The 23328-nt window shown below is 43.7% G+C and overlaps 1 protein-coding gene across 1 annotated transcript in view; it reads left to right on the forward strand.

The window, feature by feature from the left end:
* The first annotated feature begins 1674 nt into the window (after window positions 1-1674).
* Window positions 1675-23328, forward strand: part of LOC132649323 (grainyhead-like protein 2 homolog) — a 50758-nt gene continuing 29104 nt past the window's right edge. The window contains exons 1-3 of the mRNA XM_060372990.1: window positions 1675-1737; window positions 2636-2800; window positions 21319-21477. Of these exons, the coding sequence (XP_060228973.1) occupies window positions 1675-1737; window positions 2636-2800; window positions 21319-21477 (387 nt within the window). The remainder of the gene's footprint in view (window positions 1738-2635; window positions 2801-21318; window positions 21478-23328) is intronic.

A 23328-nucleotide genomic window follows, 5' to 3' on the forward strand; every position in this document is an offset into this window, starting at 1 on the left:
AGTGTCAATCTAAGCACCTTTCTTGTCTTAACTTCTAGATGTGACATTTCTTCTTTACAGCTGATCTTACCTGCTCTTTTCTCAAACAACTATAAGATTATCTTGCAAGGGATTAGTGAAGAAATCATGGAATTCAAATTTAAATTTGGCTTTCTTCTCTCTCTCATAGAGGAAGCCTGCAGAAAGCACAGGTGTGCATTCGTGATCGTCCCAAACATAAAGCCTTTTTAGAACCTGTAAGGGGTAATGTTCTTTTTTTTTGATTTTCCCCTTCATTTGCCTTTGAGTATTTATTTTAAAATCATGACTACCCTAAGAGAAAAGTGTATCAAGAATAAAATTAGAAAAGCCAAAATAAATGAATGAACTTACAAAAATAAAAATAATAAGAAGAAATGCAAATAGCCAGAGAACAAGAATGACTATTCAACGCCTTTAGCAATCAAGGAATTTCAGATTAAAATAATGTTTTGAATATTAGTCTGGAAAAAAGACAATCTGAGAAGAAAAGACATAATTGCCCTAAGTGTAAATTGTTCCTCCCTGGACCAGTGTGGCAAAATTAATCAGCCTTAAAATTATAGCTGGGTCTAGTGGCTCAGATCCCTAACCTCAGCACTTGAGAGGTAGCAGCAGGCAATCTCTGTGAGTTCCAGGCTAGCCAGGAATACACAGTGAGACCTTGTTTCAACAGAACAAAACAAAGTAAGAAACAAAAAAAAACTTATTTCCGGAAATATACTTTTTTAAAATGTCTTTTGTTTTAATGCTAGCTGTTGAACCCAAGTTCTCCTAGCCCTTGCTCTACCAGCAAGCTATACTTCTGCCCCTGAGAATTTACTTTAATAAAATATAATTAAATTTAAATGAAATTTAGCTGTAAAAAGAAGTGAAACACTGGGGTAGAGCAGCAGACTGTCAGCTGTCAGCTGAGTGACCAATAAGAATAAAGCCATGACACATGGTCTGATACAATCGTATAATTTTACAGAAGGTTTTACATATGGAAGACACCAGAGATGAGCCAAGCGAAACAATATAGCAATGAAAAAGATGTTTATTAATCACTGTATAAAAATAATCTACATATTTGGAGAAAAGGAGCTAGATGAGAGATAAGAGCACATAGATAAAGTTTAAAGGCAGTTAATTGTGGGTTAGTAGACTGTGGTTGTCCTTAATTTTTTTTTATTTATTCATGGTCTCTGACTTTCCTATGTTGAATATACATACTTTTATGCTAAAAGTTTATGTGCTTTGTTTAAAATATAAAGGTTTGGAGTTGGATATGACAGCTCAAACCTGTAATCTCAGCATTCAGGACAAGTTTAACCAGCTTGGGTTATACTTGTGGAACTGTGTCTCAAGGCACAGAGAAACAAAACAATGCCAAAAAAGAAAAGAAACATCTTGCTTTGAGGTTTCTCTAGGCAAGACCACTGGAGTGAGTGAAAAGGAAATAAGTTAGCATTCTCCACAAGAAGATTCTAGGCTGGCTAGGTGCATGTGGGCAGATATTTGCATGTAGGGTAGATGAAATGAAGACACAGCATTCAGCAAACTGCTTTGAACCCCTCAGGGATCATAGAAAGCAGAGGTGATCCGAGAAAGAGGGGGAAATAGAATTCAGACTGAGGCTAGACCAGCCAGCCTATCCCAGGGAGTCTGGAGAGCATGAGGTGGGTTTTCCTGCACCATTCCGCTCCCAGCAATAAGGAATCTTCCTGCAGTGCTGAGGTACCAGTTTCATCATTGGAGATAAGCAAATTGGGCTTTTCTGTGTAGCCCAACATGCCCATAACAGTACACAGCACCCATGCTGATCTCTATTGACTCCATGGGGAGTCTAATGGGATGACAGGGAATAGCTACATACCATAAGGGAATAGATACCTACTCTATAAGGGAGTCACTACATACTGTATGAGGGAATAGACACATACTATAAGGGAATAGATAACATATTGTGTAAGGAGTGACCATAGGACAGAGCCCAAAGTGGTCAGGTGATGACAGCCAAGTGAGATTAACGCAACGCTCTGGAGTACTAAGATAAGTTTTAGAAATGTCCTTCTTTGGCATGGGGGTGCCTCAGTGTAGTGTGTGCTTAGTGTGTGTTTGATCTCTATCACCATCACTGCTCATGGAAAGCCTTCACTCTACTGCAGTTCCTTTAGTGACATCACCTGACTGGCAGAATATTTTGCTTCTAAAAATTGTCCCTGTGTGTGTATTGGGGGAGCGGAGGATGGCTGTCAAAAAAGTGGGAAGTAGGAAGGTGAACAGAAAAAAAAGACCTAATAATCAAATCAGATAAAGACATGGTTCACTTAGATTTACTCTTAATAAAAAGACGTGAGTAAATTTATTTTTCAGCCGTAGAATTCTGTAAGCAGAAATATGTAGCTTGTCACACTGCAAAATAGGCAAATCCAAAACTTTACCATTGACAAATAATGTGTCATCGAGGGACTCTTACTTTAGTGTACAAGCATGTGTGCGTGCATGGGTGCATATGTATGTGTGTGGCGTGTGAGTGTTTTGAGCCAGGGTCTCATGTACTGGCCAAGGCTGGTCTCTGTTACAAGGATGACCCGGAACTCTAGATCCTCTTGTCTTTACCTCCCGAGTGCAGGGATTAGAGGCCTGTGCCTCTCCTCCTGGCTACCACCCTGCTAAGCCCTTTTTCTCTTTCACTGTCATAGCTGACTACAAGGAGAGCTTCAACACCATTGGAAACATTGAAGAGATCGCGTACAATGCTGTTTCCTTCACCTGGGATGTGAATGAAGAGGCAAAGGTTAGTGAAACCTACCATGGCTCTTAATGAATGAAGACTCTTGTTCAAAACCCTGTGTAGTGTTTTCCTAGAAACTTGAGTCAAAAAGAAGAAAATGAGCATGGTCCCTTTCTTATTTTATTTATTTATTTAGTTATTTGTTTATCTATCATCTGTGTATCTATCTATGTATCTGTATGTATGTATGTATCTGTCTGTCTATTTTGGTTTTTAAAGACTGAGTTTCTCTGTGTAACAGCCTTGGTTCTCCTGGAACTCTCTTTGTAGACCAGGCCAGCCTTGAATTCACAAAGATTCAACTGCCTCTTCCTCCCAAGCACTGGGGCCCTGCTATATTCCCTTTTAGAGGATTCATGCCTTTGTCCTTTTGTTGTGGGGTGTGAGCTTCTGCTCTGAAAAAATGTGATGAGCTGCCATGTTGCCCCTCCTCAGTTCTTCAGGCCACATGTTCCAGTCTAGAACTTGCATCTAACACTTGGAGTCTCGCAAGCCCCCGGCTTCTCTATGCCACCATCAGGAAGCTTGTATCTTCACAGTAGCGACATACAGCTTCAGTAGGTGAAGGAGCAGAGCTCCAGAAGTAGGGCTTCCAATCACCTTCACCACGATGACTTTGAAACACTTCTTTGTTGACTGACCCTCTTCTGTTTCTTTGGGTGTAAGTGTAGCTGAGACATGCAGGGGTAAGTAATGTCTCTGACAAACAGGCATCAAGGACAGATGCCTGCCCTACCTTGGTTTGGATAAGGAAGTGTTTCCACAGATAGCCCTGTTTGCTCTCTAGCCACAGGTCTGTTTTGAAGGCCCCAAAGCTCATTCTGGGTCTCAGTGTCTTATTCTTCAGCCTCATTTTGCACTTAAAGGATGTTTCAGATAAAACCTAAGCTTGTTTTCTGCTTCAGTTGTGTACCTGTGTACCGGCTGGAGAGTGTTAGAAGACTTTGTCTTTCATCTCAGGAGGAGGTCAATGTAAACAAGGCTGTCAATGCTTCATTGTCCTCAGCGGGAAGGCTGGGTGAGAGAGGAAACTGGCTGGGAGTTTACAAGCAGGCTTTCCAGAAGAAAATGAATTGCTCAGTGTCTCATTCCGCTCATGTATAAAACAATGTAGGTGAAACTGGCTTTAGGCCCAAGAAAGCTGACCCAAATGGGCATTCAGTGACAAGTCAGCCGTGCAGCCTGGAGAATGTTCCAGAGAAGGGAACAGGCCCTACTACAAGATGCTTCACACAGAACTTCAGGCAAAATGTGTCTCTGGCATGCCTGCACACACCATGTGCTCTTGGCTGCCTGAGACCTCTCCAACTCTCTCCCTACTCCTGAGACTGTCACAGCTTACTGAGGTTGTCTGCGCCATTCCACGGCTCCTGCCACCTATCTTTCTTTAGCCTGTGCTGGCCCCTGCTCTTTATGTTTCTCTTTGAGGCTAGACTATTGCACAAAAGGGGTTTGTGTTAGGGCACAGTACTGGGATGTGCTGGAATCTCTGGCAGTCAAAACAAATGTCTCTACAGGCATCTTACTAGGTTTTGGGGGATATCGATCCAGCAAGGGATCCAGTAACCAATCAGCAGTGTGACCAGGGGGAGGCCATATCCACTTCATGGTTACTGAGAAGAAAAATGGGATTTTGCCACAGAAGATGTCCTAGAGTGTTAAAGCTAGCTCTAAACATGCATCACAGTCCTCTCCGTATTTTCAGTATTACAGTCTGCTGTAATGGATGGTAGAGACAAGTGAGTTAAGGGCTGTTTCAGTAGGGACCTTTGAAAGAGAAGTGGACATCCCAAGAGACAGGCTCCATGGAAGCTGATGGAATAGTTGATTTGGGGCTACACTAGCTGATCTTGCAGCCAGTTCATTCTACACCACTCACTTGCCATATACAAGTGCTCACTTTATGTATGCATGGATGGATACATGTATGTCTGTGTGCATGAGTGTGCACATGTGTGCCTGTCTGTATGTGAGTTTGCACATATGTGCACAGGTATACTTCTAGGCACACATACTGGTTTTCTGTAGACATTGGCAAATGGTCTTGGACAATATTTTATGATACTTCCTGCAGTAGTGTTTGTTTTATTTCCTTAATACCTATTTTTAGTGAATGTCTTTTGTTTTAAGTGATAAGTAAGCTTTTTAATGTTACAAATGGTTATTACTGATTTTATAGTAAGTAGACTGCAAAAGAAACACTAGGATAGCAGTTGTGGGAAAGACTGTCAGCTAAACAGGGAGGATTGGTGATATCATACAGAAAATGTTTTCTTTTCGGGGGTTGCTGTTACGTTTATACCCAACAGATATCTGCAGGCTTCAGGAGGGGGTCTCAGCAGCTCAGTCTATTTCACAGGATGTTTGGGATTTTTTTTTTGGTGGCCAGAAAACACAGACCTATGGTCCACAAAGCACATGTGTTAATATTGTGCATTTATGAATTATTCTAAATTTTAACATTTTCACCCATGTTTAAAAATAAAGAGTTTTTAGTTTGTTTGTAACATTTTTTTTGGAGATAGGGTCTCCCTGTGCTACCTTCTGGGGTGTAGGATTATAGGCCTAAACTATAATACCAGGCTTCATCATTATCATCATTATCACTATTGTTGTTTTTATCATTATTATTATTGTTATTATTATTATTATTATATGCAGGTTTTTGAATTATTTTGATAATTAAGAATTCTAGAGGCACTGGGCCTAAGTTTGCAAGGTTGTAAGTGGCTTTCATGATGAGTGACATTATCCTTAGTGCTACTCTGTTCTGGAACTTTCTCTGCCCAGCCCTGGGTATACATTTGAATTTTTACGCACTATGGCATCCACCCGAGGTTCAGGTCTTTGCTAGCTACCACTGTTGGGAGGTAGCAACACAATGAGATTTAAAATGTTTCTCATGTGTATGTGCCAAGTACTTTACCCACTGGGCCTTCTCCTTAGCCCCTCTTCTAATGTTGTGTTTATTGTTTGTGTGTGCGCACACTCCTGTGTGGTCCTTAAAATTGACCCCAGGACTTCCCATGTGCTAGGCAAGTGCTCTGCTTCTGAGGACCTTACACAGCCCTGCCTCTTAGCCCTGCATCTATCTTTCCTCTGGAGCAAGCAGGAGAAAGGAGAGGACACCAACACTGAGTTATTTAGCTTCCTTTAGTAATGAACAACATTTGGCCAGGAATGTGCTCAAGTTCTGTGGTGGTCCCAGGCTCTGGCCATGGTCCCAAGCTGGCTGCCTGCTTCAGGCCTAGTGGCTGCAAGGTTCCACCTCTCAGAGCTGGTTTTTCCGGTTGTGCCACAGTGGCTTTCTGTTAGGTGACTCAAGCAGGCTAAACAGTCTTGGACAGGACCTGTTCCCCTCGGGGTCTGTGCAGTCTGGAGGACCATGCACTGTGCATTGTCTCAGGTTCTTGGTGTGTAGATGGTGGAGTTCTGAGTGTCCCCACTGTCCCCACAGGTGGGCATGGGTCCTGGCCAGTGCAGCAGAAGGCACCTGCAGTGAGGTACAGCTGTGGCCTAGACCTGGCACCAGAGTTTCCAGCATTTGTGTTTATTTTTTCTGGGGACAGGGGTGGTTTTTAAGCCAAGCTGTGTGGCCCAGACTGGCTCAGAACTCACAGCAATCCTCCTGTCTCAGCCTTCCAAATGCTGGTATTACAGGCATTGCCGGCTTCCAGCATCTCATGTCCCCTTCCTCAGTTTTATTTGCTGAGCTGTGGAATGGTGGGGAGTCAGGGTAAACACTCCACAGATGCCTGAGGTCCCACCCAGAGGGTTATGATGGGACAGCTTCTGAGCCTTACTTTCTCACATGACTCTCACCTGCAGGGCATTCCGATTTTAAGTTTCTCTTTAAAGTCAAACACTGGTACTAGAAAGCAGGTTTGCCAAGCACAAATCTCCAAGATGGTGATTTTTCACACAAGACTGTTGAGTCATTCAAGAGTAGTGAGCTTGGAGTACTGGTTCAGAGCATCTCTGCGACGGTGACATCACCCACACGGTGCAGCCCTAACTGCAGCTCTTTCTCAGGTTTCCAGGGAGAGTTCAAATGCCTCATGCCTCTTCAGTGTTGCTCTCTCTTCCATAGTGATTCCAAGGTTAACCTAGTCCCTGAGTGCTAGGATGTCTGTCATGGAGACCATACAGGAGACCAGCGTGAGCATTAGAGTGCTGCAGAATTCCTTGCACTCTTTGCCTTGTTACTATATTAGGAGACCAGCACACTACACCCTTTGTTTTGTGTTTGCGCCTTCCTACTCTAGCAAATGCTAGGATGAGGGAGGTCACCCCCTCCCCAGTCTTTAAAAAAAATCCCTCTTCAGCCAATATTTTAATTCAGTAAAAAATATTTCTCAATAGGGATTGAGCATAGCAAAAGTCCTCCCTCTTGATTAGTTTCTTTAGGTGTACAGATTTTGGTAGGTTTATCCTATATTATATGTCTATATGAGTGCAATCCCTATCCAGAAAGGCAAAGAGGATGAACATCAGAAGAAGGAGAAAAGAGACCTCTGAAAGGCTCTGCCCTGTACACTATCAAAGCAGATACTGAGACTTATTGCCAACCTTTGGGCAGAGTGCAGGGAATCTTATGAAGGAAGTGGGAGACAGTAAGATCTGGAGAGGACAGGAGCTCCACAAGGAGAGCAACAGAACCAAAAAATCTGAGCACAGAGGTCTTTCCTGAGACATACTCCAACCAAGGACCATGCATGGAGATTACCTAAGACCCCTACACAGATAATAGCCCATGGCAGTTCAGTGTCCAAGTGGAGTTCCATAGTAATAGGAACAGGGACTGTCTCTGACATGAACTGATTGGCCTGCTCTTTGATCATCTCCTCCTGAGTGGGGAGCAGCCTTACCAGGCCACAGAAGAAGACAATGCAGTCACTCCTGATGAGACCTAATAGAATAGGATCAGAAGGAAGGAAAAGAAGACCTCCCCTAAGAGTGGACTTGGGGAGGGGCATGCATGCAGAGGGGGGAGGAAGGGAGGGATTGGGACAGAAGGAGGGGGGGAACCACAGGAGGGATACAAAATAAATAAAGTGTAATTAATAAAGAATTAAAAAATATTTCTCCTTCACCACCACTAAAGACGAGTCTATTACATCTTTCTTTAGAAAAATTTTTGTTTACTGTCTATTATTATTATTAATGTGTCTCTCTGTGTGAGCCTGGGTGCACAGGAGTGAGGACATGCATGTAGAGCTCAGAGGACACTTTCCCAGAGTTGTATCTCTCTTTGTACCTTGCTCTGAGTCAGGGTCTCTTGTCTCTGTCACCCTCCACAGTCCAGGCAGGAGGACATAAACTTCCTGTCTCTGCGTCCCATCTCTCAGGAGGACTGTGGGATTACAGACACTCCACCATCCCTAACTCCCTATCTAGGTTGTGGGAACAGGTCTCAGATTGCCAAGCTTGTGTGGCAAGTACTTTTGCCCACTAAGACATCTTGTTGGCCTTTCTTTTGACAAGTCTTAAAGAAAAACCTGCCAGGCTGTGGTGGCACATGCCTTTAATCCCAGTACTGGGGAGGTAGAGGCAGACCGATATATTTATGAGTTTGACAGAGCTAGTTCCAGGAGAGCCAGGGCTAAATGGTGAAACCCCATCTTGAAACAAACAAACAAAAGCAACCTAAAATAATTCAGTAATATTAAGCTGGCATAGTAGGGTATTCTTTGCTGCCTTTGGATTTAGCGTCTCTGCCTGTCAGGGTAGAACAAGGCTTCCTGTTTGATGCTGTCTGTCCTGTTTGCCTGAATACCTTCCACTAGCTGCAATTAAGGACTTGATGTGTCCCATTCATCCCTTTATTATTAGATTACCAGTGAATGTTCTTCCAGTCTCAGGAAGAGAGTTTCAGAAACATGTCTGTATCAACGGATGTTTAGGATGCAACTGGATGTACAGGGCTAAGAGATGTCATGGAGGACATTTCTCTGCATCTCAACTTCCAATTTGCATCCCAGTCCTGCAAGATTAGGTAGATGGAAGGGCGGATGCTACCCTCAGGCTCCTGTCCTACCCATCCTCATGGAAGCAAATCATCCATTACAATGAGACCAAAAAAAGTGCTATAATTTTCCTTTTCCAATAATTGCAGAGTGCAACTTACATGGGCCCAGGAGGGAAGATGGGCATCAGCTTCGCCTCCTCAGCAAAGCGGATTAAATGACTCTTCCTGCTTGGCCACAGGCCCCATGTTTAACATCCTCAGCCCCACAGCAGCTGGCCCCCAGAAAAGCTGGTGTGCTGTTTTAACACTTCAGAGCCCAGAGCTTTCCTTATCCTTATGCCCTGGAGCATTACTTGTTTGTATCATAAAAACCATTGTTAATCCCATCACTCAGGAGGCAGAGGCCAGGTGGATCTCTGTGGTTTGAGTCCAGCCTGGTCCACATAGTGAGTTTCAGGATAGCCAGGACTACACAGAGAAAAACCAAAAAGAACTACCACCACCAACAATAACAAAACCCCAAACCATTGACCAGAATGGACGTAGCTACTACTTCAGATATTTTGCTCTCTTCAGCTGAGTGCTTGTATGTGTGTAGACTAACTTGACATCAACAATCTCTGCTGAATGTGTGTGTACGTGCCCACTCACACATGCGTGCTCTGAATAGCCTAACATTAGCGGGTCTTTCTACTCTGTACACACTAAAGAGCAGCATTTCCCAAGACTGCAGTTCTGAGGTATTTAACTGGGTTCTTTCTACCTTTACACATTTATTCTCTATCTACTCACCTCTCTAGCTCTTTCTCTGGTATCCTGAAATTTATTTTCACATTTATGGGCTTGTGTTTTTCTTTTATACTTTTTTCCTGTCATGAATAATAGAGACTTTTTGTTCTTTTCCTTTTGTTCAAAACCATGCAAGAGGCCCAGCATGTAACACACAAACAAAACTAAGATGGAGATTATTTTCAGAGAAGATGAAGGTATGTGCAACTTAAGCAATCAAATAAGCAAACACACTGCAAGTTGTTCTGACCTTCACACACACCCCACAGGAGAGAGAGGAGGAGGAGGAATGGAGAGAGAGAGAGAGGATTTAGAATAAAAAGTTGACTGTAAGCTTGTACCTGTAGAAACCCATCAGGTGATTATGGCCATGGCATGCTGACATTTCCCCTGAGCCCTGCTTCCTTACTAGTCTACTTCTAATTAATGTTAAGTATCTGAGTTTGCTCTAATATTTAAAAGATGTCATCTAAAGCTGAGGCTGTTTTTTGAGGAGTGGTTGTTGAGATGGCTGGCTGATGACAACTGAAGATAAGAGGTCTTCATCCATCTGTAAATCTGTCTCTGAGGAAGACAAAAGCCAATGGGAAGCAGTGCCTAGCAGCACCTGTACTATAGGGCAAGTAGGCAGAGTCAGTGTGTAGAGATCTGAGGACCTGTGTCCTGTAGAGCAACTTCCCTTGTCTCTCCTCCTGTGTGTTGGTTTCTTCCTTCAGGTGCTCCTCTCTCAAGGTGCAGCTAGTGGTGAGCAAGCCCCGCCCAGTCCCTGCATGTGAGCCAGGAATGGACAGTACAGTCCCTCTGAGTTTAAGAGACAGCTTGTTAACAGAGCAGGTCTGTGATGGCAGTGACATTTCACTACAAGAAAGCAGTGAATTGGGGAGAACAGAATTTTTTAATCTTGTACAACTTTATAGTTACTTTAGGTGAGTGAGATTATGCTAATTAAAAGCTATCCTTAAACTCAGTACCTATCATGTCTCAGGTTTGCTATTTCTTTTCTTCCTCCTCCTCTTTCACTTTTTCATTTTAATTTTTATTTGGGTGTGTGTGTTTGTATGCATTTCCCATAGAGGCCAAAAGAGGCTGTCAGATTCCCCTTGAACTGGAGTTATAGGCAGTTGTAAACTTCCAAACATGGGTGCTAGGAACCAAGTTTGGATCCTCTGGAAGAACACTGAATGCACTTACTTGCTGAATCATTTTTCCAGCCTCATCTAGCTGTCTCTTTTCCAGTATTTCTTTTTTCATCTGAGATGTCTAACAGGTGCTGTTGTTGAGTCAAGCTTTCATATAGCAGAGGCTGGCTGTGATCTCTTGATAATCCTGCCACCATTGCCCAGTGCTGGAATTACAGGCTTTTGCAATCACACCCTGCTTCATTGGTGCTCTGTGTCAAGTACAGCGCTCTTAGAAAGCTAAACTTCTGGGTCTGGAGATGACTTAGTGGTTAAGAGCACTAGTCTTGTAGAGGACCCAAGTTCTATTTCCAGCACTCACATGGTGGCTCACAACCATCTGTGACTCCAGCTTTGAAGGGTCTGATGCTTCTAAACTCATAGAGCCTGGGCCATGCAAATGGTATACATACATACATACACACACACACACACCACATACACACACCACGCACACACACGCAAAACACTTCTGTTCATAGAATAAAATGCATAAATCTGAAAAGTAATTTACAAAAATCTAAATTTGGTAGTCATGGTGTACCTTCCTAGGGCATGCTTCTAAATGGACTCTCCCTTGAACTCTTCCTTGAACTCCTGGACACCAGAGGAGGGGACAAGATGTGCAAACATTGGTTTTTAGAATGCACAGAGAGAGCGAATGGACTGCCTAAAGGATGCCATAGTTCCGGGTGAGCAAGGTTCATAACTTTGCTGGCTCCCTACCCCATAGCATCAACAGGAAGTTGATGCCTTTTCTTAGGGAGCTTCTACGGCAGTTAAAAGATAAAGCCGTTTGTGCAGAAGTTACCATTCACTTAGACTAAGTTAGTATTTTGCTTAACTTAGGCCAATTTTAAGCAGGTTATCTGATAGAGAATATTATAGGGCATCCCATGGTCTCAAAAGTAAAGAGAGCACTGGGAGAGGCTCCTGGGAGAGGTCTCAGAAGGATTGAGTTACACACAGCAGAGCAGGGCAAATGGCGTTTTTCTGTGTTTGCTGGGGCGTGGTGTGGGCAGAGGGAGCTTTAAAAGGGAAAGACAAACATTTGCTGGAGTCTGTGGTATTGAACTTAAACAAAGCCTTGCCTTTGTTCCTCTTTTATAAGGTAAGGGCTGACAGGAAAACTGGAGCTAATGCTTGTGAACAAGGAGTAATCTTTGGATGGCATCTCACCGAAGATATCAGTTGATCTTTTGTTAGTGTGGAGCAGCCATGGTCTCTGCCCTGCATTCTACTTACGGCTCTGAACTTCACAGCTATAAGCTATTGTGTTGTGCAGAGAATTGGATTACACACTTGGATTTCATGACATAATGGTGTGTGCCTGTGTGCACAATGACTAATATTTGTTCAGCAATTACTATATATCAGGCACCCTGCTAGGCCTTTATACGTATTATCCAATTATTCGTGTTTCTAAGCAGGTGACAGCTTTCATCTGAGGAGTGAGTTGAAGTTAGTAGCTTACCTCAGTAACACAGCAAATGCACAACAGAGCCAACCAAGTCTAGGCTGAGCACAGTCCTTCCATAGTGCTGGTCTATGTTGGAAGGACTGTGAAGGGACATCTCCACTCTCACGGCCAGGGAGACAAGGGTGTATTTGAGGCAGCAGATGAGATACCAGTTTTGAGAGATGGGATTCCTGGCCAGGCACAGGTCCTGCTCTCAGAGAAGCTAAGACAGGCCTGGAACTAAGGTGAACTTCCAAGACTCTTGCCTCCACCTCCCAGCACTGGTATCACAGGCAGGAACCACTGAGGCATGGCTTTTTCTTCTCCACTTTCAGCTGGAGAAAACAACTTAAGCAGCAAATTTATGTTCCTGTGTACAGTTGTATACAAAAACCACACAGACATTCACAGTGGCATTGGTTATAAACTAAAAGCTGGAAACAGCCTAATTGGGGGGCAGGATTTCTCATTCTATATGTAAGCATTTTTAAAGAGACACAGCTATCAGATTTCATCATTATGTGGGAAAAGTGAGAATTGGGAATATGTGTTCTCTTCTGCCCTTTGCAGAATAGGACAGAACTCACATTTGCATAGTACACTGAGGTACTTGACTGGGGAGCAAGGGTGGGAGAGTGTTTGCAGTTTTGCTTTTGGTGCCTTTTGAGTTTTGTATTGGATTAGAGCATTACAAAGTTTTTAGATCTGGGGATGTGGCTAAGTTGCTAGGCTGCTCACCTAGTATGTGCAAAGCCCAGGTTTTGATCACCAGCCACACACATACCAGGAATATATGAGGCCCTATCCAGAGAGGGTGTGATAGAGAGAAAGAGAGGACAAGAAAGCAAAACCACCAAAAAGTTGACTGAATTTACACTTAAATTCCCACAACAGGGAGCTTGTCAATGTGTGAAGCAGTCACTGTTAGGCAGTGTCCAAGGCCCTCCTCATCCTAGTATGCTGCTGTGTAAGATCCAATGGGGTGGCAGAGCTGAACAGTGAAAATTGGAGATGAATGGACTCTCTGGCCTAGACATCCCTCCTGCTAAGTTCTGTGGAGAAGTAGACTTAATCATTTTATTTTATTTTATTTTATTTTATTTTTTGGTGAGACAGGGTTTCTCTGTGTTGTTCTGGCTGTCTTGGAACTCACTATTTAGACTGGGATGTCCTTGAACTAAAAATCCCACCTTCCTCTGCGTCCCAGTGCTGGGATTAAAGGCATGCACCACCAGTCAGCCGATTTGATATTTTAAAAATAAATTTACCTTGATTTAATGTTTGTTTAATCATTGAGGCTTATAAACTGGAGTCATCTGAGGTTGGCTTTACAAACTCCCTGAGGAAAAATCTGGCCAGGATAGGGTAGTGTCCCCCTGAAAGAGCAGGGTTGGGGGCCCCTGTGGTGCAGTAGAGCTACCTGAGCAGTGCACAGGGGTGGCCTGCTTGACTGCTCTGGCTCTGAGGAAGAACAGTTACAAAGATGAGCATCATGGAGGTTGGCTGTGGGCTGTGTGGTGGGTGGCGAGGTTGGGGAAGCTCCTTACTTTTGCTTGTATGGCTCCTTTCCGGTTGAAAAGTATGGCCTCATTTAAATACCATAGCACCAAAGTGGGGATTATTAGAGCTTCTCAAAAGACAGGGTCTGCAAGAAGGAGGGCTGGCTGAAGGAGCTTCCTTCTGCTCCTTCCTTCCTTCCTTCCTTCCTTCCTTCCTTCCTTCCTTCCTTCCTTCCTTCCTTCCTTCCTTCCCTCCTTCTCCCTTTCTCTTTCTTTCTTTTTTTCATTCTTTCATTCTCTCTCTCTGTTTTTGTTCAAGACTTTCACCCTGCTCTCAGCTGTAGAGAAAGCTGGCATCTTCTAACCCCCTCACTGCAGGTGACCCCACTTACCACATGCATTGGAGGTTATAGCCGAAGCCTCTGGCTCCCTGGGGAGCCCTGTGCCCTTTCACTACTAGCCTGCCTGGCCCAGGTTCGTCTTACATTTTTAATGTTTCTCTCACCTACTCTGGAAGGGTGTGAACCCTGCCACTCCGGAGCCCCACTGCTTTTCTCAGGTCTCACTGGGCCTCTTACTGGGTACTGTGGCCCACACCTACTTGTCCCACTTGACGCATGACACACGGGCCCCAGGGCAGCTTCGACGCTGATTCCAGGGATCTCCGCATCCCGCAGCCTTTGTTCTCACCCCTGATTCCTACAGGAAGCCTTCCCAGTTAAGCTCTTTACTTCTTTGCAAGTTCTCATAGCAAGTATGGTTTGTATTGTTCAACTAATTATGCTTGTTCCACAACACTGACTAGAACTGGGCATGAGCAGTGCTCTTGTCCCAGGAGCAGGGCCTGCTGTTAGAGAGCCTCTGTGCTTCTCATCTGTAGCCCTTCCAAGGGTGTGAGCATGTGTGGATAGGGAGGTGGTTAGCTGGACGGACAGACAGACAATCATGCTGAGTATGTTGTTGGTCTTATCGTAGCTATACTGCTACCTCAGTCACTAGGTAGGTAAATGGGCACGGAGACACGCTGTCAGGTAGCTTCAGAGGGTATATCCGGTCAGCAGTGACCCACTGTGTTGTCTTGACAACTTCAGCTACTCTGTCAGTCTCAGCTTCTAGGTACTATTATGAAAGCATGATTGTGCATAAAGGAAAAATGCATATTTGGAAAAAAATTATGTTTCTTAACTCATTGAGTAAATACTTGATGAGGAACCTGATGAGGAACTTGATGAGGAACTTGATGAGGAATACTTGATGAGGAGCCTGGCAGAATGAAGCTGACCTGAGACAGAGAAATGGCCTTTTGGGCTTTTGCCCTCATGGAACAGGTAACTAAACACATTAAATTCAAATACTATTCAGTGTATGAAGAAAACAGAAAAGAGAAATGCAGTCAAGTATGCCTCTGGATGGGAAAGAGAGAAAAGTAACTCTGGCTTGTGTGTCTGAAGAGTTAGTATTGAACTGAAGTCTCAAAGGGGGCGGGGTAGTCGTCCAGTCGTCCAGTGTGGATCTGCGGAGACAGCAGACCGAAGTGCCCTGAAATGGACCAGATTTGACGTGCTCTGAAAACAACAACAACAAAAAAAACACACTGGTGGTGGAAAAACAGAAAAACCATGGCAGGGTAGAATGTGAGAGCAACTCAAATGTTCATCTGTGTGTATTCAGACACACTTGTAGCATGTGTAAAAAATAAATACATTGTAAGAATGAAAGATAAAACAAAAAAAAAAGAAATACAGTAATCATATCTACAAGTGCTGTATAATCGGAGGCTTCAGGAAATCCTGAACAAAACAGCAAAGGGGCCTGAGAGCAGGTGTGGGGGCTGGTCTTGCCTTGCTATCCTCACCTCTGAGCACACTGCCAGCACAGGAGGATGCTTGTCACTGCTGGGTGAGTCACAGCGTGAAGTGAGCGATAGCTCACATTTTATTATGTTCTTGCTTGGCTAGAGTTTACTCTTACTTTTTTTGCCTGTTTCATTTGTCATTCCATCTGCACTCATGTGGAAGAAAAATGACAAAATGTAAGGAAGCTATCTAAAGGTCTTTAATAAGAACCAAGAACTAATCCCAGCACCTGGGAGGCAGAGGCAGAGGCAGAGGCAGAGGCAGAGGCAGAGGCAGAGGCAGAGGCAGAGGCAGAGGCAGAGGCAGAGGCAGAGGCAGAGGCAGAGGCAGAGGCAGAGGCAGAGGCAGACGCAGAGGCAGAGGCAGAGGCAGAGGCAGAGGCAGAGGCAGAGGCAGAGGCAGAGGCAGAGGCAGAGGCAGACGCAGACGCAGACGCAGACGCAGAGGCAGAGGCAGACGCAGACGCAGAGGCAGAGGCAGAGGCAGAGGCAGAGGCAGAGGGAGAGGCAGAGGCAGAGGCAGAGGCAGGAGGATCTCTGAGTTCAGGACAGCTAGAGCCACATAGTGAGATCCTGTCTAAGGAAGGAGAAGGGGAGAGAAGAAGGAGGAGGGGTGGGAGGAGGAGAGAGGGAGAAAGGGAAAGAAGGAGGGGGAGGAGAGGGAGGAAGAAGAAAAAAGAGGAGAGAAATTGGCACCAACACACTTACTTATTTATATAATATTTATGAAGGGAGAATGGGTTCTAGTGTTAAACTTATTTCTTGGTGCACACCCTACCTGTGGTTATTGCAATAAACCTGTGTGATTCTTTAGATGAGTTCTTTAGGATCCTGAGTATTAGGAAATACATTAATATATAAATAGCCTTTAGCCAGAAAGATAGTACAAGTACAAAATTCAATTTGTATGAAGTCAAATAAATCCATGACACTGAATCATGGTTGTGAGGATTTAGTTTTAAATCTTAAATTGCTTTCTAAATTAAATCAATTAAAGATAGGGTTGACTGTTTCTATTGGAAAGCCCAAGGAACAGTGTAAATTAACAATGAGATCATGGGTTGGCTCTGAAGCTCCCTGCTGTGTTCATTTTAATAAACTGTCTTATTTGCCTGGTGTGCAGCTGGGGTTGAGACCTCAGCAAAGTCACTTTTATGTTCGAAGCCACAAAAGGGGAATTGTCACTCACATGTAACAAGTGATTTTATTTTTAAAAAGTCACATGCTTTAGACTGCTTTTTCTGGGGAAGGTGTCTAAAAAATTATCTGCTTCACTCTGAACATGTAAGGAAATTGAAATGGTGTCTATTATTTGCCTGACTGCACAAGATTTAATTAGTCTTCCTGAAGAAGGAAAAGTGTGCTTCTAGAATTAGAGGAATCCACCTGAGGTTTGGGAAGGATGTAAGCAGAGGCCGCACAATTGTGTGTAACTCAGGGACAGGTCAGCTATGTACCGAGTCCATCTGCTCTTTGCATAGCCTGAGCTCCTATTGAAGCTAGAAATAACTTTCTGTGCTTGACATTTAGATGAACATTCAGGGGGTGAAATCATGCTTTGTCCTCAGCTCTGCAACACATTTACGTTGGGTTCTTTGTAGGTCAACTTAGGGGAAAGTTGCTCTTGTGTTTGCCTACTGCTGGTGGAGCTGTGGGACATGGTTGGGTTTGCAAAAAGAAGCAAATGCTTATCAGCTCCTCGGCCAAGGTTTCAGTTAACAGCCTTCTGTGCCGCCCCACCCCCACTTCCGTTAAAGTTCAACCATTTGGATTTTGAGTGTGGCACAGCCAGGCTGTGATTGATGCCATCAGACCCTGAAACTGCTTTCCAGGAGGTGGCCAGGAGAAGGAAGCGCTGCTGAGCCCAGCACAGCACCCTGCATGCTGGGCTGACCTGAGAGATGCCAGCACAGAAGGCAGGTTCCTGAGGTTTACCTTTTATGGGATCAGGCTGCCTTGAGTCTGAGCCACTCTGGGCCTTCTGTGGAGACCTTTCTCTTTTAAGAGCATTAAATCTAAATATCTCCCTGTTGAACTCTATTGGCTTTTAAGGACCTTGTGTACAGGGTGATTGACTTTTATGGCTCCTCCAAGGATGACTGAGTCTATTTATTGCCAGTGAGCATCCGTTATCTCATTGGCTCTAGATGACTAGGCTACTTAAGTGGTCCTTGTAAATAGTCATGATCTGTTGCTCTAGCTCTCTTAGGTCAGACTTGGAGATGACAGACCATAATTAGCTTTTCTTCCTAGCTATCATTGACCCTCAGTGAATGACATGCAAATTAGCAAGCCAGTCATGTAGGAAATATCCACCAGAACATTGTCTTCTCTTCTACTAGGCAGACCTATAGATGGAGTCTGGAGTGATGGTGGATTACATCAGGGAGATCTTTGTGAAATGCAGGGCCAGAATTAGGGACAACCACTAGTTCAGCAGAGTGAGCATTTTGTTTGCTGATATAAAACTGCATTCTGGCCTAGATCATCCCATTGGCAGCAATAGAACAAGTCAAGTGTGCCTAGAAAAGGACGCCTCCTTCCTGACCATCACATCAGTGGTCATGTTGCTACTTTAATCTTTAAGACACCAGCACGTATCTCTCACCCCATCTCACCCCTGCCTTCTGTGGTTGCAGGGCACAGAGCTTGCATATTTGTGTTGCTGAAGCCTCAGGAAACTTAAGATGTTTGAAAACATTTGCTGCTTAAGTGAATGTTAAATAAAATTTCTCTGTCATTTAGGGACTCTCCAAGGTAGCATTTTCTGTTACTGTGACTGTTATGGACAGAATATTTCTACGCTGGAAGTTTGGAAGATGCATCCTGCCTGCCATAGTCTTCATTACTCAGGCATTTGCATCTTCAGTTGATCTCACCCCCCTGCCCCCAGGCTTCTTTAGATTCTGTGAGGCCCCTGCTCAAATCTAGAGTATCTGTGGCTTATGTTTCACTAGTTTCCTCCAGGCTGAGGACTTTGTTCTGCGGGACCTCTGCTCACACCTCTCTTGTACTCGACCACTGTATGATGGTCATTGCTGAACACTGGTTGCATTCTCCTTGAATTGTTAGCTTCTGTCTCTTTCTAAGATCCTACACCATTTAATGCATTGTGTGCTTCACTGTGTGCTTCCATGGATACTTATAGACTGAATAAATGAATGAAAAGAATGAATGAGTGAAATGAATGTATATATTTAAAAGTATCTTTTCTTTACTTTTATAATATATAACATGATATTACAGGGTATATAAAGAGCAAAGTAGGGAAATTAAACTATTTATTATACAGTTATTCTTTCCCTTCCTGTGCGCACGCACCTATGCCTGTGTCTGTGTACAAAGCCGCTAAAATTTATTGTACACCATGCCTGTAATTCCAGCTCTAGAGAGCCTTAATCAGGAGGATCACCACAAGTTTAATACTAGCCTGGGCTAAAGAGGGAGCTTCAAGTTTCAGGTGACCTTGAGCTGCCAAGGGGACCCTGTCTCAAAGACAAACAGATGGGAAAACATTTCTTTAACACAAATCCAATGTCTCTCAGAGTACCCACACATTAGATCTCTAGACGTACAGTGAGACAGAGTACCTCTAGTATTTGTTTTCGGGTTTTGGCTAGAAAGGTGGGAGCTAGTGGCACAGCTGGCAAAGTTGTTGTAATTAGCACATCATTGAAACTTGTCAAATGTCCTTAGACACCCCTGATGGGAAGGAGGAGCTCACAGGTAAAAGGATGTGTGAAGAGGTGAAGCACTGACAATTAGATGCCTGGTGGTGTAAATTACTAAAAGTCTACAGGGTACCAAACAGATCAGCCTGGTACCTAGGAAGAACTCTGTGGCCTTCATTTTCCTTCAGGGCAACTCTAGGCACTTTCACAGAGGCACAAAGGTTTTGACATCCATCAAAAGTGGGCTTTTGATGGGATAACACTTTTGAAACTTTGTGTTACACATAATTATATATGTCCCGGTCCACCCCTGTCCCTGATACCCTTCCTCCTAGTTCTTGTCAGTATTCTTTGCTCATTCCAATAAAAATCACTATTACATAGTGTCTATATTAGTTTGTGTCACAATGACCAGAGCACCTGTTAGAAACAGCTTAGTGGAAGAAAGGTGTTTTGTTTTTCTTTCTTTTCCCAGAGTTTCAGAAGGTCCCAGTGCATTGTGGGTGGGAGGCATCATGGTAGGAGTGTGTGGCAGAGGCTGTTCAGATCAAGGTGGACCTGAAGGCAGAGAGCATGCCAAGAGCCAGGGGCTGGCTATATAACATAGGACCCAGAGACAGAGTTCCCAGCCAGGCCACTTCCTAAAGCTTTCATAGCCTCTAACAGCACTCATCTCTGGGGGAATTGTAGATGCAAACTATGAAAATGCCATCTTTTGGCTGTGACCCACCATTATGTAGAACAGGGTCATTTTTAGCTCATTTACACTCATCCTCTGTCTTTACCAATCCTTTACAGTGAAACTTGTTTTTTATTCTGTTAATCAAATAGAACTCTCAAAAACTGATTAGAGTTTCTGTCCTGTTGGCATCATGTCATTTCTATTGTATATTTTTTGTTTGTTTGTTTGTTTTTTAGCTTGAAGGTTTTAAAAGTTTTTCTATTGCATTTCCTGATGCCACATGTTATAAGATGAGGATTTAGTTTGTTCAGAATCTTGCTATAATTCCCAGGTTGCACTGGTCCTCATGATCCTCCTGACTCAGCTCCCTGACTGCTGGATTATAGGTGTGTGCCACCACTTCCTGTTAACAGGAGGAGGTTTATGCTGTTATTTAATCCCTCCTGTTTCGTTTCTTGCCTTTGCCAGCTCCTCTTCTTCACTAATGTGGAGTAGGTTAGCATTTAGATTTTCTTTTTCAGGGAGAGGGCTTGCAGGCACTTTAATGGGACCATTGAACATGGCAAGTATTGAGTGACATGTATGAGGCCCCTTAGCTGGTTAATGCTACTAGAGGCTGAAGTCGGGGATTTTGACTTGCAATCTAGTGGGATTCCTGTAAGTTCAGTTATCTAATGCTTAGTGAGTTCTTTGCTAGGCATTGTATTAGGTGCCAGGTCATATTAAATAATAAGAAATTATTCCAGACAGACCTCACGCTCCACAGTCAAGGAAGGAAGTTTTACAAAACATAACTGGGTTTCAATGCTATTCTATTAAAAAAGAATAGTTATCTAATTATTATTATTTTTTATCCTGCAGGTCAGAGGTTAGGGAAAGTTATAACTAGAAGTGTCAACTTCTTAGATTAATTGACTAATTTAGTATGTGGGTGTGCCTGAGTGTATGTATGTGTGCCACGTGCATCCAGGAGCATATAGAAGCCAGAAGACGGTCTCAGATCCGCTGGAACTGGAGTTACAACAGTTGTGCACCACCGTGTGGGTCCTGGAAATCAAACCCTAGTCCTCTGCAAGAGTAGCAAGTGCTCTTAACTGCTGACACATTTCTGTAGCCCCAGAAGTGGCGATTTTAATATACCAAGAAAATAACCTAGTTAACTCATTTATAGTGATGTGCTTTCTAGACAGTCATTTAAATTGTCTATTTCAAGTTCAAATATCAAAGCAAATTGTTTAGAAGTTTACAGCCATATAATGTTTTGTGCATCTGGCAGGATTCTATGGGAGAGTATTGAACAGTTATCAGTTGTCCTTATAGGTTTGTGTAGGATTTTCACTTCACATGCCTGCCTGCCTCCCTCTTTGAAGGTCCTCTGCATGGCAGTTTGTGAACTTTCTTCTTTTTCTGCCTCCTTCAGATTTTCATCACAGTGAATTGCTTGAGTACAGATTTCTCCTCCCAGAAGGGCGTGAAAGGACTTCCTTTGATGATTCAGATTGACACATACAGTTACAATAACCGCAGCAATAAACCCATCCACAGAGCGTACTGCCAGATCAAGGTCTTCTGCGACAAGGTGAGTAAAGACAAATTTGTCAGAAAGGTTCTGTTATGGCTAGATGTTCTTTTTAATGACATTTCTCCCTTGTCGCTGTTCTCGGCCAACCACAGAGACATGGCAGTCTTTTATTCTCAAGTCCTGTTAGATATTTAGGGAGTCACCAATCCACTGTCCTTTGTCTTGGCTCTTGCTGTTTTCAGTATTTTTACCATTAATTTAATGACTGGCATTGCCCTGGGGCTTAGTTCTCTCAGGCTGATAAAACAAAATACCTGAGGCTAGGTGGTGTGAACAATAGAAATGTACTTTCTACGGAAACCTCAGCGCTATGAGTTCAGTCCCTGTGAGGGACTTCCTGGCTGCCGGTAGGCATGTTCTTTCCTTATGCTCACATGGAAGAAAAAGAGAAGAGCTCTCCTGTGTCTTTTCACGGGACACTGTCACATCAGGGATCAGCCTCATCACCTCACCAGCGTTAAGGGCTTCGCTTCAGCACATGATGGGTGAAATGAGGGAACCTTCAGTTTGTAGCATACTGTGCTTTGGTCCGAGCATGCAGCTGAGATGACAGATCTGGAATATCCGCTGGGTGTAGACACTAATGTAGAACACACATTGCAATCTTGGCCATTTGTTGAGTTGCATGGGGCCTCACCTAGAACTTTCAGGACTAGAAACCTTGCCTACAAAATAAGTTCATCATTTCTTACACAGCACACAGTGCTTTCATCTCCATGATTGCTACTATAAACTTTAACAGAATAGTTAGAATAAGAAAGCTTCAACCCTGAAGGTCAGGTACAAGAGATGGTCACAGGTGTGAGCACATGTACTGATCATTTGACAGCCTGTGTGAGGTCAGCCTCTGTGAGGGCAAGTAACGGAGCCTAAGGTACTCATTGGAAAGCACCAAGGGGCCTTCTGAGGACAGGGTGTGAGGTGGGCTGGGGGAAAAAATTCTAAAGACCCTAGCTGGCTGGTGTGTGCAAAGGGACTGACATTGCTATGTTGTTTTGCATGAGAAGTTACAATGTAAAGCCCTGATCTAAGGGGAAAACCCTGTTCTGGGAAAAACTGGTAAGAGTAAAATCAGCTACTGGAGTGGGCAAACAGGTGGCCGGGAAAGAAAAGCACAAAAGAAAATTAAGATAGGAAGGGACACTCTCCTGGTTAGTTTTTGCCACACAGCTGGAGAGTTTTCTCGTAAGAGAAGGGCCAACCGAGAAAATTCCTCTAGCAGATTAGCATGTGTGTAAGTCTAAGGAGCAGTTTCTTGATTGATGGGTGATGTGGAAGGGCTTAGCTTACTAAGGGCTTAGCTTGCTAGCCCTGGGCAGGAGATCCTGGGTATATAAGAAAGCAAATTGAGCAAATCTTGAAGAGCAAGCCAGTACGAGACATTTCTTCATGGTCTCTGATTCTGTTCCTGCCTCCAGGTTCCTGCCTTGAGTTTTTCTCCCTCAGTGATGGCCTGCACCTGTAAGAGGAAGTAAGCCCTTTGCTCTCCAGGTTGCTTTTGCCGTGGTCTTTATTGTAACAATAGAAAGCACACAGAAATGTCTATCTATACTCTGTATTTATATACAGAGTAGGCCATCTTATAAAACAGAAGACTAGGGGCTGGCTCAGTCCTAAAGAACACTTGCTGCTCTTGAAAAGGACTCAGATTCAGTTTCCAGTAACTGACAGCTTTACAGCCATTGGCAACTCCAGTTTCAAGGGATCTGGTACCCTCTTCTGGCCTCTGTGGGCACCAGGCACTCATGTGGTGCATGTACACATGTGCAAACAAAACACTCCCCAAAATAAAATGAATAAACCTTAAAGCAACAATAACAGTGCGCTTCTTTGTATTACTGTGTGAAC

Source organism: Meriones unguiculatus, chromosome 19 (genome assembly GCF_030254825.1).
Source record: "Meriones unguiculatus strain TT.TT164.6M chromosome 19, Bangor_MerUng_6.1, whole genome shotgun sequence".
NCBI classification, from domain to species: Eukaryota; Metazoa; Chordata; class Mammalia; order Rodentia; family Muridae; genus Meriones; species Meriones unguiculatus.